Source organism: Dendrobates tinctorius, unplaced genomic scaffold, assembly GCF_039654945.1.
Source record: "Dendrobates tinctorius isolate UK_male_01 unplaced genomic scaffold, ASM3965494v1 ptg000062l, whole genome shotgun sequence".
Taxonomy (NCBI): Eukaryota; Metazoa; Chordata; class Amphibia; order Anura; family Dendrobatidae; genus Dendrobates; species Dendrobates tinctorius.
In genome coordinates, this window is record NW_027361730.1 from 16600980 (window position 1) to 16613326 (window position 12347).

At 42.6% G+C, this 12347-nt stretch overlaps 1 protein-coding gene across 3 annotated transcripts in view; it reads left to right on the top strand.

The window, feature by feature from the left end:
- The window catches only part of LOC141092952 (TRPM8 channel-associated factor homolog), a 168347-nt gene extending 156349 nt beyond the window's left edge, over positions 1-11998 (top strand). For all 3 annotated transcript variants that reach the window (XM_073579330.1, XM_073579331.1, XM_073579329.1), the window contains one exon: positions 11657-11998. In XM_073579330.1, the coding sequence (XP_073435431.1) occupies positions 11657-11911 (255 nt within the window). In that variant the 3' untranslated portion in view covers positions 11912-11998. The remainder of the gene's footprint in view (positions 1-11656) is intronic.
- Positions 11999-12347: the final 349 nt, after the last annotated feature.

Genomic DNA, 12347 nt, shown 5'->3' on the forward strand with positions numbered 1-12347 from the left:
ACAACACCATTTTATTTTTAGGACCACATCACATTTGAAGCCACTTTGAGGGGTCTATATGATAGAAAATACCCAAAAGTGACACCATTCTAAAAACTGAACCCCTTAAGGTGCTCAAAACCACATTCAAGAAGTTTATTAACCCATTAGGTGCGTCACAGGAATTTTTTTGAATATTTAAAAAGAAATGAACATCTAACTTTTTTTCACAAAAAAAATACTTCAGGTTCAATTTTTTTTTATTTTACCAAGGGTAACAGGAGAAATTGGACTGCAAAAGTTATTGTGCAATTTGTCCTGAGTACGCTGATACCTGATTTGTGGGGGGGAATGACTGTTTCGGCGCATGGCAGAGCTCAGAATGGAAGGAGCGCCGTTTGACTTTTTCAATGCAAAATTGGCTGGAATTCAGATCGGACGCCGTGTCACGTTTGGAGAGCCCCTGATGTACCTAAACAGTGGAAACCCCCTACAAGTGACCCCATTTTGGAAACTAGACCCCCCAAGGAACTTATCTAGATATGTGGTGAGAACTTTGAACCCACAAGGGCTTTACAGAAGTTTATAACGTACAGCGGTACAATTAAAAAATCATATTTTTTCCACAAAAATGATCTTTTCACCCCAATTTTTATTTTCCCAAGGGTAACAGGATCCTAAAAGTTATTGTGCAATTTGTCCTGAGTATGCTGATACCCGACATGTGGGGGTAAACCACTATTTGGGCGCATGGCAGAGCTCGGAAGGGAAGCAGCGCCATTTGACGTTTTTGGCTGGAATTGAGATCGGACACCATGTCGCGATTGGAAAACCCCTGATGTACCTAAACAGTGGAAACCCCCCACAAATGACACCATTTTGGAAACTAGACCCCATAAGGAACTTATCTAGATGTGTGGTGAGAACTTTGAACCCCCAAGGGCTTCACAGAAGTTTATAACATAAAGCCGTACAATTAAAAAATCATATTTTTTCCACAAAAATGATCTTTTCACCCTCAATTCTTATTTTTCCAAGGGTAACAGCACCCTAAAAGTTATTGTGAAATTTGTCCTGAGCACGCTGATACCCCACATGTGGGGGTAAACCACTATTTGGGCGCATGGCAGAGCTCGGAAGGGAAGCAGCGCCATTTGACGTTTTTGGCTGGAATTGAGATCGGACACCATGTCGCGATTGGAAAACCCCTGATGTACCTAAACAGTGGAAACCCCCCACAAATGACACCATTTTGTAAACTAGACCCCCCAAGGAATTTATCTAGATGTGTGGTGAGCACTTTGAACCCCCCAGTGCTTCACAGAAGTTTATAACGCCCGGGCGTGAAAATAAAAAATTCGTATTTTTTCCACAAACATGATCTTTTAGTCACCATTTTTTTTATTTTCCCAAGGGTAACAGGAGAAATTGAACCCCAAAAGTTGTTGTCCAATTTGTCCTGAGTACGCTGACACCCCATATGTGGGAGAAAACTACTGTATGGACACACGTCAGGGCTCGGAAGGGAAGTAGTGACGTTTTGGAATGCAGACATTGATGGAATGGTCTGCGGGTGTCATGTTGCCTTTGGAGAGCCCCTAATGTACCTAAACAGTGGAAACCCCCCACAAATGACCCCATTTTGGAAACTAGACCCCCTAAGGAACTTATCTAGATGTGAGGTGAGCACTTTGAACCCCCAAGGGCTTCACAGAAGTTTATAATGCCCGGGCATGAAAATAAAAAAATCGTATTTTTTCCACAAACATGATCAATTAGTCCCCAATTTTTTCATTTTCCCAAGGGTAACAGGAGAAATTGGACCCCAAAAGTTGTTGTCCAATTTGTCATGAGTACGCTGACACCCCATATGTGGGAGAAAACTACTGTATGGACACACGTCAGGGCTCAGAAGGGAAGTAGTGACGTTTTGGAATGCAGACTTTGATGGAATGGTCTGCGGGTGTCATGTTGCCTTTGGAGAGCCCCTAATGTACCTAAACAGTGGAAATACCCACAAATGACCCCATTTTGGAAACGAGAACCCCTAAGGAACTTATCTAGATCTGTGGTGAGCACTTTGAACCCCCAAGGGCTTCACAGAAGTTTATAATGCCCGGGCATGAAAATAAAAAAATCGTATTTTTTCCACAAACATGATCAATTAGTCCCCAATTTTTTCATTTTCCCAAGGGTAACAGGAGAAATTGGACCCCAAAAGTTGTTGTCCAATTTGTCATGAGTACGCTGAGACCCCATATGTGGGAGAAAACTACTGTATGGACACACGTCGGGGCTCGGAAGGGAAGCAGTGACGTTTTGGAATGCAGACTTTGATGGAATGGTCTGCGGGTGTCATGTGCGTTTGGAGAGCCCCTGATGTACCTAAACTATTGAAACTCCCCACAAGTGACCCCATTTTGGACACTAGACCCCCTCACGGAACTTATCTAGATGTGTGGTGAGCACTTTGAACCCCCAAGTGCTTCACAGAAGTTTATAACGCTCGGACGTGAAAATAAAAAAATCATTTTTTTCCACAAAAATGATATTTTTGCCCCCAAATTTTTATTTTCCTAAGGGTAACAGGAGAAATTGGACCCCAAAAATTGTTTTGCAATTTGTCCTGAGTAGGCTGATACCCTACATGTGGGGGTAAAACACTGTTTGGGCGCATGGCAGAGCTTGGAAGGGAAGGAGCACCATATGACTTTTTCAACTCAGAATTGGCTGAAATTGAGATCAGACGCAATGTTGCATTTGGAGAGCCCCTGATGTGCCCAAACAGTGGAAACCCCCAATTCTAACTCCAACCCGAACCCCAACACACCCCTAACCCTAATCTCAGCCCTAACCCTAGCCCTAACCCAAGCCCTAACCCTAGCCCTAACCCTAACCCTAACCCTAGCCCTAACCCTAGCCCTAACCCTAATCCTAACCCTAGCCCTAACCCTAGCCCTAACCCTGGCCCTAACCCTAGCCCTAATGGAAAAATGGAAATAAATACATTTTTTTAATTTTATTATTTTTCCCTAACTAAGGGGGTGATAACGGGGGGTTTGATTTACTATTTGTGGCGGTTTTTATGTTTGGCAGCTGTCGCACGCTAAAAGACGCTTTTTATTGTAAAAATAGTTTTTGCATCACCACATATTGAGAGCTATAATTTTTCCGTATTTTGACCCACCGAGTCATGTGAGGTCTTATTTTTTGCGAGACGAGTTGACGTTTTTATCGGTACCATTTTCGGGCACGTGACATTTTTTTGATCGCTTTTTATTCCGATTTTTGGGACGCAGAATGAACAAAAACCAGCGTTTCATGAATTTCTTTTGGGGGGGTGCGTTTACACCATTCCGCGTGCGGTAAAATTGATAAAGCGGTTTAATTTTTTGGGTCAGTACGGTTACAGCGATACCTCATTTAGGTCGTTTTTTTATGTTTTGTCGGTTTTATGCAATGAAAACTATTTTATATAAAAAATAATTATTTTTGCATCGCTTTATTCTGCGAGCTATAACTTTTTTATTTTTTCGCTGATGATGCTGTGTGGTGGCTCGTTTTTTGCGGGACAAGATGACGTTTTCAGCGGTACCATGGATATTTATATGTGTCTTTTTGATCGCGCGTTATTACACTTTTTGTTTGGCAGTATGATAATAATAAATCATTATTTTTTGCTTCGTTTTTTATTTTTATTTTTTAAGGGGTTCGCTAAAGGGGTTAACTAATGAGACAGTTTTATAGGGCAGGTCGTTACGGACGCGGCGATACCTAATATGTGTACTTTTATTGTTTTTTTTTTATTATTTTCAAAAAATGAATTTATTGGGGAATATTTTTTTTTTTTTTACTAATTTATTTGGCGATTTTTTTTAATTTATTTTTACATTTTTTTTTTATTTTTTTTTTACTTTATTACATAGTCCCAGGTGGGACATCACTGTCCTGTGACAGATCGCTGATCTGTCACATCACAGATCACTGTGACAGATCAGCGATCTGTCACAGGCAGTGCCGAAGGCTTCCTCATGCCTGCGCTTTGCAGGCACTGAGGAAGCCAGCTTCCTCAGGTCCCCGAAGGCCCCCGTCGCCATCTTGGATTCGGGGGCCTGGAGGATAGGAGCCCCCCGCAGCAGCGCTGCACATTGCGCTGCCGTGGGGGGCTCAGGGAAGCACGGAGGGAGCCCCCTCCCTGCCGATGCTTCCCGGTACACCGCGATCATGTTTGATCGTGGTGTGCAAGGGGTTAACGTGTCGGGGGCGGTCCGTGACCGCCCCTGACACATTGTGCCGGGTGTCAGCTGTGATAATCAGCTGACACCCGGCCGCAATCAGCGGCGCTCACCACGTGGGCGCCGCTGATCGCGGTAGACGTACTATCCCGTCCACGGTCATACGGGCCCGGGTACCGTGGACGGGATAGTACGTCGGATGTCAGGAAGGGGTTAATGAGCGGGTACCGTTTGACAGCTGAAGCAGGAAGAGAGCAGCGCCGACAACATGTAACAAGCAGGGGAGCTGCAGAGAAGGGTGAGTATGATCTGACACCCCAGCTCCCCCTCCCTTGCCGATCCCCCCGGTATATGACTCGTGTATAAGTCAAGAGGGGGACTTTCAGCCCCAAAAAATGGGCTGAAAATCTCGACTTATACACGAGTATATACGGTATTTTGTCTAGAAAAAGACGACTGAAGAGCGATCTAATAACTATGTATAAGTATATAAGGGGACAATACAAAAATCACTCCGAGGATCTGTTTACACCAAGGAAGGTGACGGTCACAAGGGGGCATTCTCTGTCCCAGATCATGAAAAATGGAGATGTTAGATGTCTCGGAAAATAGAACCTTTTTTTTTTTTACTATGTTAAATAGTGCAGAGTATAGTGGGTCCCTCCTGTCTAATCCTGTAGGATTCTGCACCTTATGCCAAAAGTCATATCCCAAAGTTGGAGTCCCTTTTCCTTTTTTTAGGCAGCACCTCTTTTTTATTTTATTTCATTTAGTGACCTAGTTAAAATTACTTTTTAATACAAACTCTCATGTTTTTCTGTATTGTATTTGACATTGTGTGATTCTATGAATTTTGAAGTCGGCATTTATTCCCATTCTATTGCTTTTTGTATGCTGTGGTACCATCAATTGGCTAAGCATATATAGTTTTCCTATTTGAATTTCCATTTTTAAATTTATTATTTTCTATCTACTGTTTACACCCCCAAAAAAGCAGACACCCCCAAAAGAATAGCACTTAACAGACCCTAAACAATAGAGTTGGCAAGTGAATGGGCTCACATTCAAATCTGCTTTGCCATCAGGTCTCCCTGCGTTCCACAGCAGCTGGATTCCCCCTGCTGGCTGGAAGCAGTATCACTAGCACGGAGTTAGTGAGAGCGGAGTGATAGTGGGACTCGATGTGTGTAAGAGCGGCATGATAGTGGGACTCAATCTGTGTGTGGATAAGGTTAAGCAGCAAAGCGGATGCAGTGATGAGCAGGAGGCAGACCAAGAGTTAACCTGTGTTTAATACAGGGAATACTCCACGCAAGAGAGAATAAAGGAGGTATTGGGGGGTTAAGGATCAAGACAAAAACAAGTGTTCAAATAATGGGTAAACTTATCAGTCTGATGTTTCCAGAGGATGGAGGCTTGGAGATCCTGCGATGGCATCGTAGGAGACCCGTGAAATCTCTGGCCTGGTCCTGGATGAATGTGAGGCACTGTCTCCTGACAGCCGTGACGTATCCTGTCTCTCCTAGGCGTAGCCTTGCGGTACTGGGTCGGAGTGTCCATGGAGGAGGCGTCTGTGGCACCAGTGTAGAAGGATGGAGGTCAGTGGTGGGGACCAGGAATATCCTGGCAGTCTCTGGGTGTTTACCCCAGTCAGGCCTACAGCGCACACCATGGACAATCAGCGGTACGGTACGGGACATCTCCCCAGTATTGGTGGTGAGAGGACCCGCAGTCACGCGCTGCTTGCAGTCTGGCTGCGCGTGTCATCCGTTGGAAAAGCGGCCTGGTCTCCTGGTGTCATACTGCGGAGAGTGAGTCAAACTTCTCCTGCTGCACAAGCTGTCTTCCCGCCAAAGACCCTGCTTTGGTACGCTCCATCCCTTTTATCTCTGACCCGCCCCTGTAATCAAGTGCAAAGGTCTGCCCAGGTCAGAAAGTGCTCCTCCCGGCAACAATGGTGACAGCCCCAATAGTTCCGGCCCTGATACGAGAGAGGTACCACTAGCCCGGTCCATTTTCCCTACACTCCCCCTCTCCTTTTGCTCGCCATTCCATGGGCAAGGGTTCTGGTAAAAAACATGGCTAATCTTCTTTTTCTTTTTGGATAGTCTGCCGCCAAACAAATTGATCCTGATTGTAATGATTGGGGGGTATTCCAGCTGTGGCTCGCTCGGAGCGCCATAAGTCAGAAGGAGTAGTTGAGTCCCCTAGAGTGGTTGAGTCCGGTTTCATAGAGAATCTGTGCACCGGAATTATTCACCCCTCCCATCAGGCACTTAGCAGATATAAGCACAGAGAGGAGAAACTCACAAGCAATTGCGTAGCGGTTTCATTCACCCCTCCCATCAGAATTTTAGAAGTTTAGTGTCCTTCACACAGAAACAGAATGCAGCAGTTCTTAGATTTAATCAAAATGAATTTCTCCAAAACCCTCAAACCATGGGACTTCACTCGTAAGGGCAGATAACTGTATAATGTGAGTAACCGAGCCTTGCCCGCTTCTGGCCAAATGCAACCAGGAAACTTTCCAATGTCATGCCACGCATAAAACACGAGCTATATCATTACTCAATTCATTCAGTCTCAGATGTAGATTGAAATATCTATAACGCATACGTCCTGGACCTTCCAAAAGAACTGGAAAGGTAACAATCCCTTGACACAAAATGGTGTGTGATGATCTATTCATTCATGCTCATTCAGGGTTTTTTTTTTTCTTCCATTTTTCTGTGGTCAGTTGATTTTACAAAAAGAAGACAACAAAATCCCTTATCTCAATTACTCCGCCTGATTCAGCTCAAAGTGAGTTGAATAATGCCCTCTGTCACATACAGATGACCACACCTAACGGAACCTGTTATGAATGGGTCACCGAGGAGGAAAACTAAACAAGCTAAGTCACAGAAAACCAGAGAGGTTGGTAACTATGCAGATTGCAGACCCGTGATCCTAACCACACAACTAGCAGCAGCCGTGGAGCGTTCCTACGATGAATCTAGACGCCTCGTCACAGCCGGAGGACTAAATAAGCCTAAAGCAAGAAAAGGGGAAAACTAACTGCCCCAGAGCAGACCCCAAAGGAATAGACAGCCCCCACACATGTATTGACGGTGAAACAAGATGAAAACACAAACACAGGCAGGAAAATAGGCTGAGCAAACGATGGGGCCCAAACCAACTAGAAAGGACAGGAAAGGAAAGACACTGTCTGCAATCTGCCCAAAAAACCCTACAAAAATCATGTCCAACACTTCTGATAACAAAATTAACCCTGAAGTCACTAGACTTCTCCCACTATATCAGCACTCTGAAATATTCTGAGACAGAGCAAAAAAGAGGGCAATCTAATAAGGGACAAAAAGCAAATTGGCAAATACAGATAAATAAGAGTGAAAATTCAGCACAGCCCCAGCCGGGGCTTGCTGACCACACAAAAAACTGAATAGACCAACAAAACCAAGGGTGAACATTAGCAGAAACATTTAGCTTGAGATGACTGGAACAGAGCTGAAAACCAAGACCTGAAAAGCCAGAAGGAGTCACCAGCACCAGAATAGGGCGTCGGCTGTCTTAAATCCAGTCTGAGATTCCAGAGATCCAATCGTTATCCTCATCATCAGTTGGCAGATCTCTACTAATTAAATCAACCTCACTACCTCCTGTTACCACCAGAGGGAGCCCGGAAGGAGAACTCACAACTGGTAGACCAGAAAATGAGTTCACAACAGGAACCCCTCATCAATCAGGGACTTATTTATATCCCTTATACTCAATTACTCATCTCTCATCTCATTCAGAAACTACATCAGTGTCCACTGACACTCTGAGAGCACCAAAGCCAACTTCTTAACAAAAACCACAGCCCTATACAAAATACAGCCTCATATGAGGTACTGCCAATCCAAAATGACCAAAATAACAACACTGCACAGAGTCTATCCCAGCTCTGTGCTACACAGTACACAAACAGTTAGTATATTGACAGATAATACAGATGACCATTATTATCTTATTACTCTATTACTCAACTCTCATGCAGATATAAACAGACAAACAAAAAACTCACTGGTGATGTATAGTACAGACCAAAAGTTTGGACACACCTTCTCATTCAAAGAGTTTTCTTTATTTTCATGACTATGAAAATTGTAGATTCACTCTGAAGGCATCAAAACTATGAATTAACACATGTGGCATTATATAATTAACAAAAAAGTGTGAAACAACTGAAAATATGTCTTATATTCTAGGTTCTTCAAAGTAGCCACCTTTTGCTTTGATTGCTGCTTTGCACTCTCTTGACATTCTCTTGATGAGCTTCAAGAGGTAGTCACCGGAAATGGTTTTCACTTCACAGGTGTGCCCTGTCAGGTTTAATAAGTGGAATTTCTTGCCTTCTAAATGGGGTTGGGTCCATCAGTTGAGTTGTGCAGAAGTCTGGTGGATACACAGCTGATAGTCCTACTGAATAGACTGTTAGAGGTGACTACCTCTTGAAGCTGTGGAGCAATTTGTTACAGTTGGTTGGTTCTATTATGAGCCTGTTTTGATATCTGTATGCCACATGTGTGACGAATTTTAATGTTTTTAATGGTTTGTGCTTGTCTTGTTGTGTCTAATAAAACTTGTTTAATCTTATGCTAATCCTGCCTCAGGTGATCCCCTGATTGTGGTTATATACATGAAGACCATGGACTTGCAGTGTATAATGCAATACAACATATACGCTGTGAGAGATTTATCATAATGCACTGTGCAATATTTTCCCTATTTAAATTTGATTCTATTGAATATAGAGGATACATACATTGCAATCAGGCATGGAACTTATTGAAATTTGATCAGCCTCCGACACGGTATTTTGGAAATCTACATAAATCAATGAATACATACAGTTGTGGCCAAAAGTATTGACACCCCTGCAATTCTGTCAGATAATACTCAGTTTCTTCCTGAAAATGATTGCAAACACAAATTCTTTGGTATTATTATCTTCATTTAATTTGTCTTAAATGAAAAAACACAAAAGAGAATGAAGCAAAAAGCAAAACATTGATCATTTCACACAAAACTCCAAAAATGGGCCAGACAAAAGTATTGGCACCCTCAGCCTAATACTTGGTTGCACAACCTTTAGCCAAAATAACTGCGACCAACCGCTTCCAGTAACCATCAATGAGTTTCTTACAATGCTCTGCTGGAATTTTAGACCATTCTTCTTTGGCAAACTGCTCCAGGTCCCTGATATTTGAAGGGTGCCTTCTCCAAACTGCCATTTTTAGATCTCTCCACAGGTGTTCTATGGGATTCAGGTCTGGACTCATTGCTGGCCACCTTGGAAGTTTCCAGTGCTTTCTATCAAACCATTTTCTAGTGCTTTTTGAAGTGTGTTTTGGGTCATTGTCCTGCTGGAAGACCCATGACCTCTGAGGGAGACCCAGCTTTCTCACACTGGACCCTACATTATGCTGCAAAATTTGTTGGTAGTCTTCTGACTTCATAATGCCATGCACACAGTCAAGCTGTCCAGTGCCAGAGGCAGCAAAGCAACCCCAAAACATCAGGGAACCTCCACCATGTTTGACTGTAGGGACCGTGCTCTTTTCTTTGAATGCCTCTTTTTTTCTCCTGTAAACTCTATGTTGATGCCTTTGCCCAAAAAGCTCTACTTTTGTCTCATCTGACCAGAGAACATTCTTCCAAAGCGTTTTAGGCTTTTTCAGGTAAGTTTTGGCAAACTCCAGCCTGGCTTTTTTATGTCTCGGGGTAAGAAGTGGGGTCTTCCTGGGTCTCCTACCATACAGTCCCTTTTCATTCAGATGCCGACAGATAGTACGGGTTGACACTGTTGTACTCTCGGACTGCAGGGCAGCTTGAACTCGTTTGGATGTTAGTCGAGGTTCTTTATCCAACATCCGTGCAATCTTGCGTTGAAATCTCTTGTCAATTTTTCTTTTCCGTCCACATCTAGGGAGGTTAGCCACAGTGCCACGGGCTTTAAACTTATTGATGACACTGCGCACGGTAGACACAGGAACATTCAGGTCTTTGGAGATGGACTTGTAGCCTTGAGATTGCTCATGCTTCCTCACAATTTGGTGAGGATTTGTCCTCAGACAGTTCTTTGGTCTTCTTTCTTTTCTCCATGCTCAATGTGGTACACACAAGGACACAGGACAGAGGTTGAGTCAACTTTAATCCATGTCAACTGGCTGCAAGTGTGATTTAGTTATTGCCAACACCTGTTAGGTGCCACAGGTAAGTTACAGGTGCTGTTAATTACACAAATTAGAGAAGCATCACATGATTTTTCGAACAGTGCCAATACTTTTGTCCACCCTCTTTTTTTGTTTGGTGTGGAATTATATCCAATTTGGCTTTAGGACAATTCTTTTTGTGTTTTTTCATTTAAGACAAATTAAATGAAGATAATAATACCAAAGAATTTGTGTTTGCAATCATTTTCAGGAAGAAACTGAGTATTATCTTACAGAATTGCAGGGGTGTCAATACTTTTGGCCACAACTGTATATAGATGTATACACTCTGTTGTATACTCTCTTTTATATAAACATATTAAGTTCTCTTTTCTCCTTCAATTCATTCTATCTAATGAATCCATCTATCTTGTATATCGCATCTAATCTAATCTATGCCATCTCTATACCTAATTTATCTATCCTATCTGAGAAATCAGTGTTTTAATTGATATGTAAATGACACTGCAGATGTGAGGCCTCTGCCACTCCAGCGCTATTTCCCGCCCAGCACTGTGCCTTCCTGCTTGACTGACAGTCTCTATGCTGTGGGACTTCAGGCAAAGGAGTTATCAGTCAAACAGGAGGAAGCAGCCCTGGGTGGGGAATAGAGCTGGAGTGACACAGGCTTAAAATCTACAGCCTTATTCAAATATCAATTAAAACATTGATTTCTCAGTAGCGGAGGAACAGACTGATGCAAGTAAAGTTATTTCTGAGCTTGTCTTTGAAATAGCAAAATGTGCATATAAATAGTTTGGGAATGAAATCCTGTGGACAGATTCCCTTTAATAATTGTTTTATTAAAAAAATCTTAGCTTTGTTTATTGCATAATACTCTTCTTGTGTTGTGCTAAATGGTCCTAGATCACGAGTTTTGGAAGACTATTAGATTTTGAATGGAGATTGCGAGCAGAATGCTGCATTTTTTTCTAGCTTGGACAGATCCTTAATTCTGGCTATGAGAACTTGATTCCACATGAGGTAAAGGGAGTGAAGGTTGCGGTAATACCTTATAATTGAAGGAATCTCAGGGCCATTATAAAACATATCATGATTAGCTTATCCAATATGAATTAAATCTTCATGCGATTGGCTTGTTTAAACAAATTACATAAATCCATACGTGCAATCATTTAGTTTATTTGGGATAATTTGTTGTGTTTTTATGTTTTCTTTTTTTAGCTACAAGAGGCCTTTGGTTGGGAACCTTTCAAACGCCTTTTCGCTGACTACCAGACCATGCCCAGAGGTAGCAATGACAAAACAGTCAAGATGAATCTCTGGGCAGAGAAGTTTTCTCAAGCAGTAAATAAAAACCTATCAGAATTCTTCAAGACCTGGGGATGGCCCATTGACGAAGACACCAGTCAGAAATTGTCCGACCTGCCTTCATGGGATGAAGACCCCATGAAGACCTATGTTGAGACAAATGCATAAATAAAATAGGCAGATGTGTTTCATGGAAAAATGTTTCCCAGACTAATTGTTGTGCCTAATAATAAAGACACAGTGCAATAAGTTCAATTCACTACTCTTCATTAGAGATGAGCGAATATGTTAGGTTCAGATTACGTTCGCCGAATTTGCAATATTCGCCGACTAATTTTTCGAATATTCGCCGAACATAACTGAATGCCATTCACCTCAATGGGAGGCAAAAACGAACACATGCACAACACCTTAGAACGACGGCCCCAAATGCTGCCAAAACACATCAAATGAGGGACAGACACCAGGAAAGTGGCCTCAATTCACCCACAGTACAGATTTTAGCATGGCACTGCAGCAATCAGCCAGGCATGAGGTATCGGGTCTTGGACAGCATTTATAGCTTTCAATTGAACATCACACTATGACAAGGTGGGTGAGGGAT